At 46.7% G+C, this 17,581-nt stretch overlaps 1 protein-coding gene across 1 annotated transcript in view; it reads left to right on the forward strand.

Moving 5' to 3' along the window:
• Positions 1-17,343, forward strand: part of LOC146186250 (kin of IRRE-like protein 2) — a 55,149-nt gene extending 37,806 nt beyond the window's left edge. The window contains exons 5-11 of the mRNA XM_084608015.1: positions 413-748; positions 2,440-2,709; positions 6,353-6,628; positions 11,077-11,255; positions 12,979-13,156; positions 15,621-15,719; positions 17,110-17,343. Coding sequence (XP_084464141.1) covers positions 413-748; positions 2,440-2,709; positions 6,353-6,628; positions 11,077-11,255; positions 12,979-13,156; positions 15,621-15,706 — 1,325 coding nt within the window. The 3' untranslated portion in view covers positions 15,707-15,719; positions 17,110-17,343. The remainder of the gene's footprint in view (positions 1-412; positions 749-2,439; positions 2,710-6,352; positions 6,629-11,076; positions 11,256-12,978; positions 13,157-15,620; positions 15,720-17,109) is intronic.
• The last annotated feature ends 238 nt before the right edge of the window (positions 17,344-17,581 follow it).

A 17,581-nucleotide genomic window follows, 5' to 3' on the forward strand; every position in this document is an offset into this window, starting at 1 on the left:
TTCACGTAAAAACTTTGGAGAGTGTACGTTGATTTAGAACATTAACACTCACAAACCAACATGTTCGGGCTCTCTCTTGTGAGCCTGGGAAAGTCAGTAAAAACGTTTTATTCAATGATCATGGCCCTCCGCTCGTATAGTAATGATGCAGGGAGTGCGACAGATATAGCTTATTATAGGCCTGTATCTTTAGCAGAGTGAAGAAGGGCCACAAGGATGTTTTCGCCGGTGCTCTTGGAGTAGGTTCAGCTCCTGAAAGCAGACACTTCCTTTTTCTCCATGTAAAGGTCCCTTCTGTGGCCGTCACCGCCACAGTAGGTGTGATGTCAATGGTGTTTATGCTAGTGTCGCATTTCAGATATGTGGCAACTTCGGTGTACCGTTAAGTGTTCGCGATCCTTCTTCTACGCAGGTGCTCCGGAGGAGCCGTTCCTGACTCTGGGTGGTGAGAGGCTGCACGATGGCACGCGCATCACTATCCAGGAGCACGAGGAGGCCGAGGTGGGCTGCGTGGCGCGCCGTGCAGTGCCCGCCGTGCGACACATGCACTGGCTACTGGGAGAGACCAACATGACCGCCTCAAGCCAGCTGTTCGTCGAGTTCTCGCCCCAGGAGGACTCATACACCACGCGAAGCCTACTCAGTCTGAACGCGTCGCGCAACCTGCATGGCCTTCGGCTCTCCTGCCTCGTGTACCATGTCTCGTGGCCCACCTCGACGGCGGTCGCTGCCACGCTCGACGTCCTCTGTGAGTGCACGACACGTCAACTATTTAGGGCGCTGTTGCCCTCTGACAACAATTAACCTCCAGCTTAATTGCTGTGCCCTCTCTGTTCACTTACAAATGGGGAGTGGGGCTTGCTTCGGCTGTGCTCAGTACCGAGTTACATGCACACGTGAGACAGGTGGAAGCGCGCCTGTTGCACATGTTTCAGGTTTTGCCCGCTATATTTGATTGCACTACGATTTCCAACGTTGTCGTTTTTACTTCTTTTTCAAGAAAGCTACAAGCCTGGACACTTTTTCACTCTGACCTTACCAAAGTTAAGCAGGTGATTCACCGCTTGAATAATTGGTCTATTTTTTTTAAATAACGCAATTATGATTTAAAAAGCTCGCAGATAAAGAAATCAGACTTCGCAATAATTTACGGCCAACACGTTCCAAAGTAAATATCAACAAAGTAAAACTTGGAAATCTGGTTATCCAGAAGCAAAACAGTGTGATTTGTCGAAACTTGTGAGCAAGAAATCACCAGTGTACCTCTGGCGGTTGCCAGGTGGTAATTGTTAGGTAAAATGGTCGGTGGTGGGATGTGTGACGTGACGTGACCACGTGACATAGGCGAGTATGTAGGAGCTGCTGGGTCGGTCAGCTCCTACAGCATACTGGGTGGGGAAAGTAAGAAAGAAATCAAGCCGTAGTTCTTTGGTTTAGACTGCCTACCTCGAGGTCAACCTTACACGTTCGTATGGTTTCTGTTTAAGCGAGCATTGATATATGTCTGTCTGGCGTGCTGTGACATAATGTGATAGCTTGCAGCGGTATCCTAATGAGGATAGTATATATGGGATAATAAATGCAGAATTATGCATTAGTGATTAGGCAAATGCGTCTAAGCGAACGAGAACTCGCAAGGGAATCGTATACAGAAGGCATCAACACTGTTGCGCGATATACCTAAAGGCGGCACTTATGTGTCCCTCGAAGTCGTTTTGTCAATCTCCTATGCGAACAGACAAATCAGCGTTTGCTCCGCTAAGGTTCGTTTGTGTTGCACCGAGTCCAAAGAAGGAAAACAAAAGGTATTGGGCAAGGGAGAGTTAGGTTTGGTTTGGTTTATGGGGTTTAAACGGCCCCAAAGCAACGGAGGCTATGAGAGACGCCGTAGTGGAGAGTTTCAGAAATTTCGACCACTCGGGGTTCTTTGGCGTGAATTCACATCGCACAGCACACGGGCGCCTTGTTTTCCGCCTCCATCGAAAAGCGACCGCCCCGGTCGGGATTCGACCCCGCATCCTCAGTCGAGCACCCTAACCACTGCACCACCGCTTCGGGGCAAGAGAGAATAAAGGGGAGCGTTATAAATGTCATTCAAATCGCAACCTTATCTGATCTAGACACGACAGGGCAGACTTTACAGCGCACTTTATTACCGAAGAATAGAAGCGCATAGTCAGTACCCGCCTATCAATCACTTCCCATATTTAATGTCGGCTGATATAAGAAGGGACCTGTCAATGCAGTAGTGGCGGAGTTAAAAGACAAGCTTCGCTAATGTAGCATGTAAGATAAAAAACATTCATTTCATTTCTTGGAAGTGAGACATACTCCAATTGTCGTTCTATGTTTTATTTATCGCTCTGTCGCATATTTTCTTGTTTTGAGCCTCACACTAAGCTGACGGCGGCGCCTCTCTTCCTTCATGTGCTCGCACAGACGTTCCGTCCTTCTCGATATCCCGGGAGCCGGGCTTCGGGTTCCCGATCCTGGAGAAGATGCCCGTGTCGCTGCACTGCGCGGTGGACGCGAACCCGCCGTGCGCGCCTCGCTGGCTCAAGGACGACGGGCCGCCGCCAGTGCCGCAGAGCCCCGACGGCTTCCTCAACTTCTCGGCCATCGAGCGCCAGCACGCCGGCTGGTACCGGTGCGCCGCAGTCCACCGCCTCGGAACGTTCGCCTCCTACGGATACTTCCTGAACGTCCGATGTAAGTGCAAGCAAATTGACAAAACGAGCTTGTGTGAAAGAGTATATTTTCTCGACACAATTTCGGTCAAGAACGGAACTAAAAGGGCCTCGCCGGGGTGGCACAGTGGTTACGGCGCTGGACTACTGTTCCCAGGGATGCGATATCGAATGCCGGCCTCGACGGCCGCTTTTCATTGGAGGCGAAAAGCAAATCGCCTGTGTGCTGTGCGATGTCAGTGCACGTTAAAGAACCCCAGGTGGTCGAAATTACCGGAGCCCTCCACTACGGCGTCTCTCATAGCCTGAGTCGCTTTGGGACGTTAAACCCCACAAACCAAACCAAACAACTAGAGGGATAAGAAAAATTGATACAGAGAGAGAGGACGCAGAATGCTCAGGTGGGAAGATAAGATCAGAAAACTTGCGATCGGAAGCGGGACGGGAGAAGCGGGTCGCGAACTGTGCCGGATAAATAAACTTCTGGGGGAAAACCTTGTTTTGGAAGAAACAGAGCTAGACCTCGAGACAATACTACCTTGAATCGTAACGGTCACATTGTCTTCAGCATGTTCACTTCCGGGTTTCATTTCAGAGGTTAGGGTGGAAGTTAGCTAATGTATGTGTTAGGCGCACTGTTATCATTTGCCAACAAATATACTATATGGAATGCTTGTCTATGTATATACTCATGCTTACGTAGAGTGACGCGATTAATTACCTTGAGCTCTTCATTAATTGATTTAAATGTGGCTAAAAATCTTTCTTCTTTTTTTTTTGCATTGTAGAGGCCGAGTGAAGCAGTCAAAATGAAAATAAAATGTTCTCATTGTACTAGTGCTTCTCTTGCTATAATTTACTTAGGTAGCATTCAAATAGATATTACAGATAAATTTGGCTGCCTGTTTATATGTTGGGGAATTATAAATTTTATAACCTTCGCAAAAAGGCGCGTACAAACCACCGCGTCAGTGAGCCAAAACAAAAGCAACCGCTTCGTTTTAAGGTCGCATCGAGTGTTCCGACCCCTCCTTTTATTAGCCAACTTCAGCAATACCTGTCAAAAGCTTCCGCCAAAAATCCCTTCTCTTCTAGCGTGCAGCCTAGCCGTCAGCTACACGCTAGTTTAGCCTGGCCACTCGCTTCGCTGGAGCTGTCCTCTCTGCGCTGGCAATATGTGCCGCTCAGAGCGGAAACCCCAAATGCGCCGTCATGCTGTCTAAACTTTAATGACGGCACTGAAGACAAGACTGAAAAGGCGCGCTAACAAATAAACAAATTAAGAAAATCACGTGCTGGGTTACAAAGGGTCTCGAAAAAAGCCAGGCTTCCGTCTCCCCGTCGACGCACAGTTTTCGTTTTGATCGACGAAGCGTGGCATGAGAGGAGATAGGCTGCTACGGAGTCGGCAAACTTTTAATTACGCAGTCAACTGCCTTCGGGTTCGCCCTCTAGGCCCGTTTGCCAGTGGGCGCCGTGTGCTAAGCGGAGACATTCTTACAACAGTGGCCACTTGTCTGGAGAGCTCGTCTTGCGCCCGTCTTGAGAGCCGAGAAATAAGTTAGCGGTTTTTGCACGAGGGAACTCGCATCCTTTTTTTTGGTGCCCGGCAGCGTTGCAGATGTTACAGCAGCTTTCGGTAGATAATGAATGGAACAGGAAGGCATGCAAATATAAATAACTAGAGGAAGAAAGAACATTCTGAAGGCAATGCGGCTTCTTGACGAAGGTGCTCCGGGCAGGAAAAAGCGAGATTTGTATAGAATAAGCTTCTATCTTTATTTTTTTAGGCAGGCAGGGTAGCTTTTGGTTTATAACAGGGAGTTTTCATTATTTGCTGCCTTGTGGAAGAGGCGACGTAATGTGAATCAAAAATAAAGCGTCTAGTAGCAGCTCTTGCGCTGAGGAAATTCGAGAAGAAAAGGTGTGCACACGTGTAGGAAATTTTCAGAATTCGCTAGACGTAAGGAATTTAAGAGTGAAAAATAGACTTGCTCCAATAACATGACATATCGTGATGATCGGTGGGAATTGAACTGGTCAAGCTTTCGAGCATCAGTTCAGACTGAATTCAGCTTGGTGTTACTTTCGTTATATATTCAGGAATATATACATAATAGCTTTAAATTGGCGACATTCTATACAATCTGCCCACTGATCGAAGGGTGTATGTTTTCTTTATTTAGTCAGTTAGTGCAGCACTGCCTCCCGCATTCTTAACGATGCTATTTTATTTATGGCCCCGGAGGAGTATTCTTTGGGGCAAGCTCATGACAGTCATTTATTTTGGTTGTCTATAGCTATGACGCCTTCCGCGCTTCAAACAGTCTGGGTGAACCGTTGTGGTGGCTTGCCAACCAAGAGATCCAGAATAATGAAACGGTAGAGTACATCCATTTATATGAGTTGATGAATAGTACTCGTGCAATGTTCCGAATACATGCGTGTGCGGACTCGTGAGTCACTTTGTTCCACTTGATCATGATGGCTTATTGTGTCTATCACTCTTGGTGCCCTTCTAATAGTCGCGCGCACATAGATAGGATGCGAAAACTTAGAAGCAAGTGGTTTTATACTTGATTTAAATTATGTCGCCAGGCAGCGTGTGGCATGGGCGCCGTAAAGAGCACAGCAGGACAGCGATATGGAAACGCGCTGGATTTAATCCTGTGCGGCCGCGCATTCAAAGTGAGAGTAAACTCCATTTGTCGGTATTCCTGGTGCACACGGGTGGCTTCATTAGTTACAGGTGCCGACGGCCCTGGCAACTTTCGCCATGCATAAGGTATTAATGACGTGATTGCCTTAAAGATCTGATTCTTCAGAAAATTTGACGTTGGCGTTGTCAGCGAAAAGTCGCGAGCACGCCTCTGGCTGGTGGCAATTGGCAGGTGACATCGTCAGGAGCTGATTGGTCGTCGGGTTGTGTGACGTCACGCAACCATACTGCATGACCAAATTAGCAGGAGCTGCCAACTCGGACGGCTACTTTCAGACTGAAGAGCGAGACAGGAATCGAACCCTCTGGGAGCCTTCCTTCCCGAGTAATACATGCTTTTCTTCGGTCACGCCGGTACGTTTTTGCGGCTTGGTTGAAGCGGGGCTTTATACCTTTGTCAGGGGGTTTCACATAATGTAGTGCGCCACGATTATGAACTAATTAGTGCGTTTTAGATAATAGCGGCATACATTAAGGGGTTAGGGATCAAGCAAGCAGCAAAGTGCGTGCATATGCGAACGAGGATCCGCAGAGGAAACCGCGAACGGGAGCCACATTAGAGAGCTTTAGCATAGCGCGGTCCGTCAACGTCCTTCGTCGCCGCGAGTTCTGTTGCGCATGCTCAGATCACCTTCACAGCGCTAGATGGAGCCAGCTGCTGCAAGTGGGCACACAAAGCTGCCGCGTAGGAACCAATCAGCGCGTACACATTGATAGCGCGTGGCAGTGGGTCACGATGCTCTAAAACTCTCTAATCAGTGTTACGTCATGCTGTTGAAGGTGGAGCTTAGGTGGCGCCTAATTTTCACACAGTGGGAAGCATCGCTCCCAAAGAAAGCATTCTAGATTACATTTCAAATCAGTTTCTCTTATACTTAAGTAAACAGCATACATCAATGATTAAATAAAGAACTCTGACTGCTCCTTGTGCCCTGGCTTTGCGCAGATGGGCCTGAGATCGTCGAGCAGCCCCCGTCGCTGATAGCAGCAGACTTCGGCGGACCCGTTCAGCTCGAGTGCAAGGCGGACGGCAAGCCACCGCCCTCTTACTGCTGGACGAGAGTGCGCTCGGGTCGCCTGGAGAGCATGGCTGCCGAGAGCTCGCTTGTTCTAGACCCGGTGCTATACTCCGACGCCGGAAGCTACCAGTGCACGGCCACAAACCACCTAGGGTGGAAGGAGGAGCGCGCGCGCACCAGGGACATCTTGCTCACCATCTCGGGTAGGCTGCGTTATTATAAGTGCAGCTGGCACAAGAGGTTCACTTTTTCTGTCGTCTATAAAGTAACGTAGTCTGTATTTAAGCGTGAGCGTCGTTTTTAATGCGAAATCATTACTTCGCCATGTTCACAGATTTCTGTCCACAGACCACGTCCGCAAAATCGTGTCCGCAGCAGTTGTGAATAATAGAGAAGCTATAGAGGTTAATGAGTGGTATCAAACGATAGAGGGTGATGTAATGTTGTGTTCGAAAAAATATTTAGACTAATAGGTTAATTAGGTTTTTAATCAGAGTCAAAAATATAAAAGTTGTCCGCAGCACTTGAGTAATTTAGAAGTTCAGTTCAGTTCAGGCGTTCAGTCGTGTCCGACTCTTCGTGACCCTATGGACCATGTCACGCCACGCTTTCCGGTCTCTCACTATCTTCTTAACATCACATAGCTTCATCTGCAATGCCTCGAGAATGCCATCTAACCATCGCGTTCGCTGCCTACCCCTTCTCCGGCGACCCTCAACCTTTCCCAACATCAAATCTTTCTCCAGCGACTCCTCTCTTCTCATCAGAGAAGAATTTAGAAGTGTTAGAGGCTAATGAGTTGTGTCAATCGATAGAGGGTGACGTAATTTTGTGTTCGAAAAAATAATTAGGCCAATAAGTTAATTAGGTAATTAGAGGCAAAATGTAAACGTACAGGCGAAAATGGCCTCATTAGCCAATAGCTTGACACCACATTTGAATGTATCAAATGTTAAGTAGTTAATTAAGTCAGTCAATTAAGGTGACGTCAAGATGTATCAAATACTAAATAGTAATTAAATCAGTAAATGAAGGTGACGTCCAGGATGTGACGTCACGCAACATGAAGTCGAGTCAAAAAAGGGCATAGGAAGGGATTCGCGCAATTTTAAAGTACCAAAGACTAGAATAGTTAATTAAGTCAGTTAATTAGAGTGAAGTAAAGAATGTGGCGTCACGCAACCGGTAGTAGAGCCGAAAAAAAGCATAGGAAAGGATTGGCTCGCAATTTGAAAATACCAAAGACTAAAATGGTAAACAAGAAGTGAATTAAGCAACTAGAAGCAACCAGAAGCAATCAGCAGCAGCATCCGTGTTTTCGCACTACTCAAATGCAGATTTTGCAGTGCTCTTTAATTTTTGGTAGTTTTTGCGTGGTTGTTAGCATGAAACAAAGGCAAGCGAAAAAGCCTTGTTTGCTTGACGAAGGCTATGGCGTCCAAGTAAATCTAGGAGGTAGTTTGACACGTGGCAAAAATTTGTTTTTACGTGCTTGTTGTCACATGCGCACTATACCCGTAGTACACTAAAGAGATCAGCATTCTGGATCAGTATCACCCGTGGGGAGCAGGTGGCCCGCCGCTGTTCCCGCCACCGTGTTCGAATTGGTCGAAGAGGTCGAATCGGCCTTTCAGAGGTTGTAAAGCGTTCACTATTGCCTCTACATCTCTTAGCCAAGTAATTGCTGGTTCCATAAGGGTAACGTCGACACCAATCTCCCGCGAGCAAATATTCCGCAACTCCTGAATTCGCGGAACCCGGCACTCTCTTGCTAATTTTTCTGCCTTGGAAGAAAATAATCAACCTATGGTCAATGCCCATTTTTATCCAGAGCTGCCAATTTTTAGGTAACCACAAACTACTATATTTTTTTTCTACAGGTAAGGGTCCACGGCCAGTTGATTAATTTCACTCAGCTGATTTACTCGGTACCATCTGCATGTCGCTTTGTGTTGTGACACTGCGCGTAAATTTGCTGTTATTGTTTAGATTTTTACCGTTCTTGATTTAAAGAGAACGATTGTAGATGATTAGGATATGTGTTAAGAACTGCATCACGTCTGAGGGACCATGCCTCCCGCTAAATTTTAACCACGTCTTTGGAAATTGCATGTTTATAGAGTTAAACAGTATCCCCTGTCCAGAAATGTGTGTTGAACGCCCTTCAGGCTGTTCGCAATGTCTCTCCGGTGTACTGTTCTCTCCCGGTTGCAAGAGAAACAGTCATTGGGAGTGAACAGATTTTTCGCTGTTACGCCGGTGCTTGTAGGAATATTATGGCTCAAACCGCAATGGTTTACGGTTTCTCAGTCCTAACACAATCTAAAAAAGATAACTGAAAGACACCATATACCCCTGAGAGTGATTATTTTCAAAATTTTGCGCTCGAAAACGTCCGGCAGCGCATGCTTCTTTTATGTCGTCGATTAATAATTCATGGACACTGCCGACGCCCACACTCAATTGCAGGGTAGCGTGTGTAAAACAGCCTATGTACGGACACTCGCAGAGAAAGACAGGATATTTGGATCAAAAAAATAAATACGCGCAGCTACTGCAGTGTCGCGTCGCGCTGCCGTATCGCCGAGGCACCCTAGCGCGAGGCACCCTAGAGTCGGCGAGGCGCAAACTTCGACCACAGCGCCATCTTTGTACCTAGGGGCAAAGCGCAGCCGCTATCAGAGGCGCAGTTCCAGAACTGAAAAGGATCTATAAACGATCATATCGACTGTATCACCTTGATTAATTACCATTCTCACCTAAAGCGGAGGGATTATAATGCCTAAAACGCCCTGTAAATCAAATATGTCCCGCCACCGGCCTGTTTCGCAAAATAAGCTTGTGCGCCGTGTAAAGATAGTGTGATGAGAAAACATCTACAAAGGAAAAAATATCTGCCATCTCGACCGCGAATCGAGCCACAACCCTCCGATCCCCAGCCAAGCGCAGCCACTACTTCATGCCGGGCCTGGTGAGAAACAGAAATTCTTCTTGTCTAACGAAGGATGATAGAAGCGATAAAAATGACACTGCAGTTAGCGATAGTGGTTATGAAGATAGCGATGACAATGACGAGGTAGTTAGTGGTAATTAGAACATGATAGTAGCCATGGCAATGGCTGTGCATTTAGCTGATGATGCTAAGGATGATGCAGCAATAGTAAGAATGATGGCATTAGCGATGACAATGGCCTGCCGTTAATAATGGTGATGATAATGATAGTAGCAACGACAGTGACTGTGTATATAGTTGATAATGATGGCAGTGGCGATAGTGATGATGATAGAAGCGGTGACCATGACTATACAGTTAATGAAAACAGTTCTGTAGAGTGCCTTTCACCATTTTCGCTCTAAGCAGTGTTCAGCGCTGTCTGCAACCTTCATTTTTTTTTTTCGCCGTTCTCAAAGGCTAGGCTACACCGGTGTCCTCGATGAAGTCGTCTCGTGTTTGAGCCGAGCAGTGGGACCATACTTAAATGAAATATTTTCAGCCGTAAATACATTTCTCGATGTCTGACAACTGTCAAAATGCCCAAAATGATCCAGAGAACGATTATGAAGCTCAGCTATAGGCTGCGCCTTTAAATATTGACTGGGCCACAACATTCTCATCACAGAACTGGAAAGTGATAGCGAAAACTTTCTTCCTCTCTCCTGTTTATCTTTTTTTCTATTTTTTTTTTTTTCAGGGGGGGGGGGGGGGGGGCGCTTTGTTCACCGGTCGAAACTTCCCGTGCCTTCTATTGCATATAGAAGCCTGGGCATATTGAGCTTTAATTCCTGCTATCCAAACCAAACCAATTGATATGAAATGCGGCTGGGAGTGGCAGAAAGTCACGCGAAGAGAGTCTTTACTAACACCTAAAATACTAAAAAAACATATTGAACTTCGAATATTGTAATAGCCAGCCTAGCATAAAAACTAAATTTATTCTGGCATCAATTAGGAGCGCACCACCATATGCTGCGTTATAATCGCGGAAAACACGTTGAGTGCTTCGGGGTCACGGGGGGACCCGGATGCCTGTGTTACCCGAACGCCTTCGTTCAAAATCTTGTAGTGGAGTGTGACAGTATCCATCCAGATGCCGATGTCGGCGCAGTCACTCTCTTCGAGGCCTTGGGGTTAAGAGAAAACAACGGGAATAGTATTTAATCGCACTTAAAAACATGCCGAGTCTACAACTAAAGGGGTAATGTTGAAAGAATTCGTAAAGACGCATAAAAATGAAGGGGAATCCATGTCCTGTGTGCAGTATTCACTGTAATTACTGAACCGAGAGAGGCAAATAGTAGTTGTTTTGGTACAATGGTCAAAAGAAAAATAAGGATGAGCGCACTTACTTGCTAACGTAAATATTTACAAGCATCAAAGACAAGACAACCATGCAGTGCTGCAACTGAGAGCTGATTATATACAAACCCAGTGAACACATGGTCATTCACTTGAATGATCAGCGCCTTGCTAGAGTTGTCCTCGCCTAAACCAGCTTCTTATCATCTGCACTCGTTCGCAGCGCCTCCAACATCAATTCGCTGAAATTTTTTTTTTCTCTTCCCGCTATCCACCTCCACCAGCCGCAGAGGAGAGACCCATCTTAGGTGTTTCGGTCATTCTGTGTGTTATTCCTCCCCGCCTTGCACGCAGGCCGTCCTGACATCAAAGCGCTGAACAAGACCCTCATGGCAATCGTAGGGAAGCCAGTCAGGATCTCTGTGCTGGTCTGTGCCAATCCGCCACCGACACAAGCTTATTGGATTGTGAGGCGCCTGCTGCTCAGCCCCGGGGAAGCAGCCCTCACCCACTACGTCGCCCACAACTACAGTGTGAGTTGCCCGCTGAGTGCCGTGGTCTAGCAGACATTGCCACAAGCGCGCAGCAACGAATACGTGCAACATCATTGCGCGACGGTAACGTCTATACTCCGATATTTGTAGTAATATATTCAGGTTTACCCCCCCCCCCCCTCATTGTTTTTTGCCGACTCGCTCCAGTACCACCAGTGGCAGTAGTTCTTGTTGCTTAGTGCTATTTTACACGGTTTGCTCTGCGTTTTTATTGTGTTCGCCGCAAATATAGTGGACCCCCCGCAAAGCCTCCGCGGCGCTGCTTTGTAAAAGAAACGAAATATTCCTCCTGCCGTTTTGCCCCCTGATCCTCACACCAAGCGTCAACACTTCGTATTTTAAATAGTGCTTTCCACAACAATATTACTTACAACCAGGTGATTAGTGGCACTAAGATGTGCGAACAAACAATATACGGTAGAACGGGCAAGAAGCATGAACGAATATGCGATATTTGCGTTGCATATTGCTTGCTTGAATTTAGTAAAAGAACGAAATATTCTTGACTGCTTAACAGCAGTACTGGAATCTTGAAACCTGATACGCATGGCTGTGTTCGCAAAAAGCTTCGCGCACTGTTTACATTGAGTAAGTTTCGTGTACGTTTGATGATAACGCGAAGTTTACAACTGAAAACAATTCTCGGTGTAAACACTCCCCGTGGAATTACGTCCGCTGACGGCAACTCCACCGCAGCGTTTAGAAATGCAGGTCTAACATCCGTCACTGCTAAGCGTTACGATACCGTTTAGACTAAACTCCAGCTCAAAACGTGCCGTTATTTCCATCGAAAAGGCTTCACTATGCCACTGTCTATATCACACATTGTGCCTATACAGAGGGCACATCGATCAATGTATTAGCAACATTACGCGGCCGAAATTAGACGCCCACGTATTTCGGCGAGAGGCAGGAACAGAAATAAAGGTTGGCAATATAGCACGTGAGCAGCGCAGAGGTAGATCGCTGAGATCAAACTTCGAAAATCGTTGTCTAGCCGATGGCTTAAATGGTATTGGAACACTGGCAGCCTACACAGAGTGACTTTGGTTTCGCTCTGGAAAGTTGTGGGTGATTAGCATAAAAGACAGCGATAACTGTCCGATGTTCGTAGCGCAGTATCGGTTGGACTCGAGCGGCAAAGAGGCCCGGTAGAGGAGACGCCGGCTTACGAGTGGTATAGCCTTGGAACTGCCGGTCTCAGCACGGAGCTGTCTTGAATTAAATGGAGCAAGTTACATCCTTTTTTTTATTCATGCTTGACAGAATGAGACGGCGGTGACTCTGTCTGGATGTTAATGCGCCTATGCTCTTTCATAAAGTCTTCATCATACTCACCCCCCCCCCCTCTCTCTCTCATTTAGTGCAATTACTGCACTCACCAATAAAACGATTTCTCCTTTCTTTAGCTCCAAGCACGACGAAGTTAAAAGGAAGCAAGTAAAAACAAGTAAATGACTCAAAATTCAGTAGCGTGCGTGCATGGCCTTTATTCCTTCGCTTTGCAGGGAGGCCAGTTCATGCAGAGACAAAGTTCTGAGCTCCGCTCATAGAGTTAGTTTGCCGATAACCGCGTACCACGAAGTATCGGCACGTTACTTTACAGTGCAATCACAGCGTATCTTGTTCGCTTCTTACGCCAGTGCAAAGATGCCCTCGTGCTGCTTCATCTCTCACTTTCTTTTTATTTTATTTTTTGCAGAGTGCCGATACACCGTTTTGCCGAACCACGTCCCTTGAAATTAGGTCTGTTCACCCTGAAGACGCCGGGGAGATACTCTTCGTTGCCAGAAACCCCAAGGGGATCGATGATGCCGCTATCATCCTCAACGTCACCCATCAAGCTAGTTTCTCCTTCACAGAAGAGAGCTCCTTTGCAGGTAGGGATGGAAATTTACCTAATCTAAAGGTTCAGAAACTTTAAATGAAATAACAGCACATTAACCGATCTTTTTTTTTTTTTTTGCTAGTCAAAGTTTTGCATTTAGGAGCTATGAAATATATGACTGCCACGCCGCGTTGCATGGTGCAGTAGTTAGATCCCTCGACTAAAGATGCGGAATCGAATCTCGGCCGTGGCGACCACTTTTCGATGGAGGCCGACATCGTATGTGCCGTACGATGTCGGTGCACGTTAAAGGTCCACTGGGCACCCTCCGGTCGAAAATATTTTCTTCCCCGGTAACTATGAGGCTTCGCCCCCAGAACGCAAGGCCGCAAACGTTTTTGAAAAGAGTAATCAATAACGCAGTTACAGCCACCGCAATCACCCACTTCTGTCATGTTTCTCTCCTCCCGTTCCCTCTCAAAGGTTTTTCACTCTCCTACCCGGTCGTCTAGCCTCCGCAAGCCAAATTCCCCTTCCTTCTCCGAGTTTGGTGGGAGATAGGGCGTGGTCTCTGTGTGCGCGAAAAAAAAAAAAAAAATACGGGCGCGGGAGCGCGTCTCGCAGCATTCAGTCCGACCGTGGCGAGGGAAAAGCGCGCAGCAAGCGGTGGACAGAATTAGTGGTGTACGCCCATCCTTCACCCGTCAGTCAACGAGACGGAGCAATGGATGTCGTTTCCGACTACGACGTCATCCTTGCGGCTCGTAGAGAACGGGGGAGCTGGTTTCCCGAGCGGGGGATGAGAGAGCTCTGATTTGTATTTGTGCTGCCTTACGGCGCGCCTATCGCTGTAGCATTTTGCACAGACTATCTCCGGTACCAGATCTCTTTTGCACTGGGCTCTTTTGCTTAAAAGTCCTTTCCTGGACAGTGGGCCTCACGGTAAAGAACCCAAGGTGGTCGAAGTTTCTAAAGTTTCCAACTACGGCGTCTCACAGAAGCCGATTCGCTTTGGGAAGTTAAAACCCCATGAACTAAATTACATTTTTGGATGGGAAGAAACAGCGCTTACGGACGAATGACAAAGTAAGAAGAGCACACAGACGAGCGCTGTCCCATCCAAAATGAACTTCGACCAACTAGCCCAACTCAGCATCCTCAGTTCAGTTCAGGCGTTCAGTCGTGTCCGACTCTTCGTGACCCTATAGACCATGTCACGCCACGCTTTCCGGTCTCTCACTATCTTCTTAACATCACATAGCTTCATCTGCAATGCCTCGAGAATGCCATCTAACCATCGCGTTCGCTGCCTACCCCTTCTCCGGCGACCCTCAACCTTTCCCAACATCAAATCTTTCTCCAGCGACTCCTCTCTTCTCATCAGATGACCAAAGTAGCTGAGCTTTAACTTTAGAATTTGACCCTCCAATGAGCAGTCAGGGTTTATGGTCGACAATATCGACTGATTTGATCTTCTGGCAGTCCAAGGAACTCTTAAGAGTCTTCGCCAGCACCACAATTCAAACGCGTCAATTCTTCGGCGGTCAGCCTTTTTCACAGTCCAACTCTCGCATCCATACATCACAACTGGAAAGACCATAGTACGGGTTATACGGATCTTGGTTGGTAGACTAATGTCTGTGCTCTTTACTAGGCGGTCAAGGCTAACCATTGCTCTCTTTCCCAGAAGCAGGCGTCTCCTAATTTCATGGCTGCAGTCTCCTTCCGAGGTAATCTTGGCGCCCAAGAACAGAAAATCTGTCACAGCTTCCACTTCTTGTCCATTGATGCTCCAGGACTTGATAGGGCAAGACGCCATGATCTTCGTCTTTTTAATGTTCAGTTTAAGCCCAAACTTCTCACTCTCTTCTTGTACGCGCATCAGAAGTCTCTTGAGTTCCACTTCACTTTCTGCCATTAAAGTGGTATCATCCGCATATCTAAGGTTGTTGATACGTTTTCCAGCAATCTTCACTCCAGCTGAAGACTCGTCCAGACCGGCCTTCCTCATGATGCACTCTGCATATAGGTTAAATAGGCAGGGCGACTCAACTGACTCATCCTACTGCTCAACTAAAATAAACTAAACTCAATATACGACTGCACGGATTTTGCCGATTCATTACATAGCAAAATGCATGTTTATATATATATATATATATATATATATATATATATATATATATATATATAGTGGAATTTCAGGGGAGCACTTGAGTTACCTTACGCTCGCACACTCTCCTAGGAGAAAGCCCGAACGTAAGGTGAGAGATACAGAGAGAGAAGCTCTCCCTCTCTCTCACTTTCTACTCCTTCTAGAAAAGGAGGGAGCCTCTCTCTTTCTCATCGCTGACTATCATTATCTATCATTATCTCAATATAGTGCCATCATTTGCTCAAGTATTTCCTTTTTTTTATTACATAAGTTGACACATTTTCAATTTCCATTTGCCAGATTCACTCAGAATATTGGCAACTTTTGTTTCTATGCTAAAGAAGTGCTGTGTCTCTTGCAGGAAAGCCAGACGTTAACTGGATATTGGCAGCATGGATGAGCTTAACCCTGGCAGTGTCTGACAGACTAAGAAGTGGCACAAGCTAACACATAGTTTAAGGTAAGTGATGCTGCTGTTTATTGGCTGTGGCATTAATTTGGTTACTGACATTCAAGGACGTTCCTAAGATGCACAGAAATGCATGTTAGGTCTCAAGTGTAGTTGCGCTCTCCAGTCTATACATCCGATATAGATCGAGCCTATATGAACAGCATTTTTGATAAGCAGCAAAAAAAAAAAAAAAAAAAAAAAAAGGGCGGGGGGGGGGGGGGGGGGTTAGACACTGTGTTGTGAAATCTCTGATTATTGTTCAAAAACTGATGTTAGGAGACATCAGGGAACAGTGCACCTTTGCCAATCTACTCTTGCAGGAGTAGACCTCAGCATAATGGGGGCTGTTTTATTCATTATAGACTAACATCGATCTGTAACGTAAGCACGATGCCATGCCGCTTTTGTTGGCAGTCTGGGCGGACTGGAGGTGAAAAGTACGGTTAACGCCCATAGTAATTCATGAAACCTAAATATTTGAAAGTAGTTTTCTCATTTCACGGGGCACCAATGATGTTATTCGGCACAGAGCAATCATGAGCATCCTCGAACAGATTGTGAAAGTATGAAATCTCATTAGCCAGACGAAGTATTTTTAATACCCTGTGAAACGCTTAGGGGAGCGCGTTAGGAGGGCGACTCATAGAAACACATGTAAACACAACTCACCGCAACAATTTTCTTGTTTCGCTGCGCACCAGAAGTGGTGGTAGGTCGTTAAACGTTGACCAGCGCTTTGAAGAAGTGTGTGACAAAGTATGCTGCGCCATTGCGGAGGCAATCTACTTTTAAAACCAATCGTTGTCTAGAATCTGAGTTAGAAGTGCATTACGGTAGTGCGGCCTATACAAAATATATTTAAAGAATGGTTTGCAAAAAAGCTGACTATGCGCCTGCGAAAGCAGTCGCTTGTTAATAGTTTGTGCATTATTTTAAGACCATGGATATATGTATGCAACAAACTTTCGCGTCTGACATCTCTGTAAAGCATATATTTACCAATAAATATGTGTGGTGCGTTTCCAGACGAAACCCCACGTCTAAGAGGCGAGTCGGCCAAGCGGCTTTTTTTAGTGAATGTTTTGTACCATGCCCCGACATCACGTTGCATGGTGGAATAAAAAAAATACATTCTAAGTGTGGCGACACTTATGAGCCGCTTAATAAGGCAGTAATAATGCCATGGAGACACGGTTCAATTTGTAAATTGAGAGGAATAAAACGCAAAATAGCGGGCACGACGTCGATCCATTCTGAAAACATCGATCGTGGCTAAGTAAAGGCAGTAGGTATTAAATTGAATGCATATGGAGTTACGTCCCGATACATGCATGTGGTAAGCAAGTCGTAAGCAAATATTTTCAGAGCCTTTATATTCCGACGTCCGTTGTTGTGCCAGGCCGGCCAGGCTTCCCCGCATCACCGGGTTGTGTGGCGCCGCCGTGTCGCGGGATGGACGTTGCTCTTCTACCCTGCGTTTGCGGTTTCGGGAGAAACGCGACCTCTGCAAGCGGGAGAGAGGAAACCAGCGTGCAGCTCCAATATTCGAAGGGCGGGATGCGCGGCCGACCATCGGACGCTTGTTGCCATCGGCTTCGAGATGGATCCCGGGACCTGTGGCCCCGTTCCTGTGACCTCGGGACCTGCAGCTGCATCTCGGCCGCCTGCTGCCTGACAGTAACTGCGTGGGCGGGGCCGGACGAAGGGAAGACGCGAGAGTGTTTTCGGACACGACTATGTTGCGAAGCGACAGAGAGATTACTCGAGAGACTCTCGATGGAAACAGGCTACCGTCCTGCTCTTCGAGTTGTTTGTTTGTGCTGTAAATAACTGTATAAACCTCTTTCAATTTGTTTTTCCAACTCCGTCTC

Source organism: Amblyomma maculatum, chromosome 6 (genome assembly GCF_055883805.1).
Source record: "Amblyomma maculatum isolate TAMU_Amacu chromosome 6, ASM5588380v1, whole genome shotgun sequence".
Lineage (NCBI taxonomy): Eukaryota > Metazoa > Arthropoda > Arachnida > Ixodida > Ixodidae > Amblyomma > Amblyomma maculatum.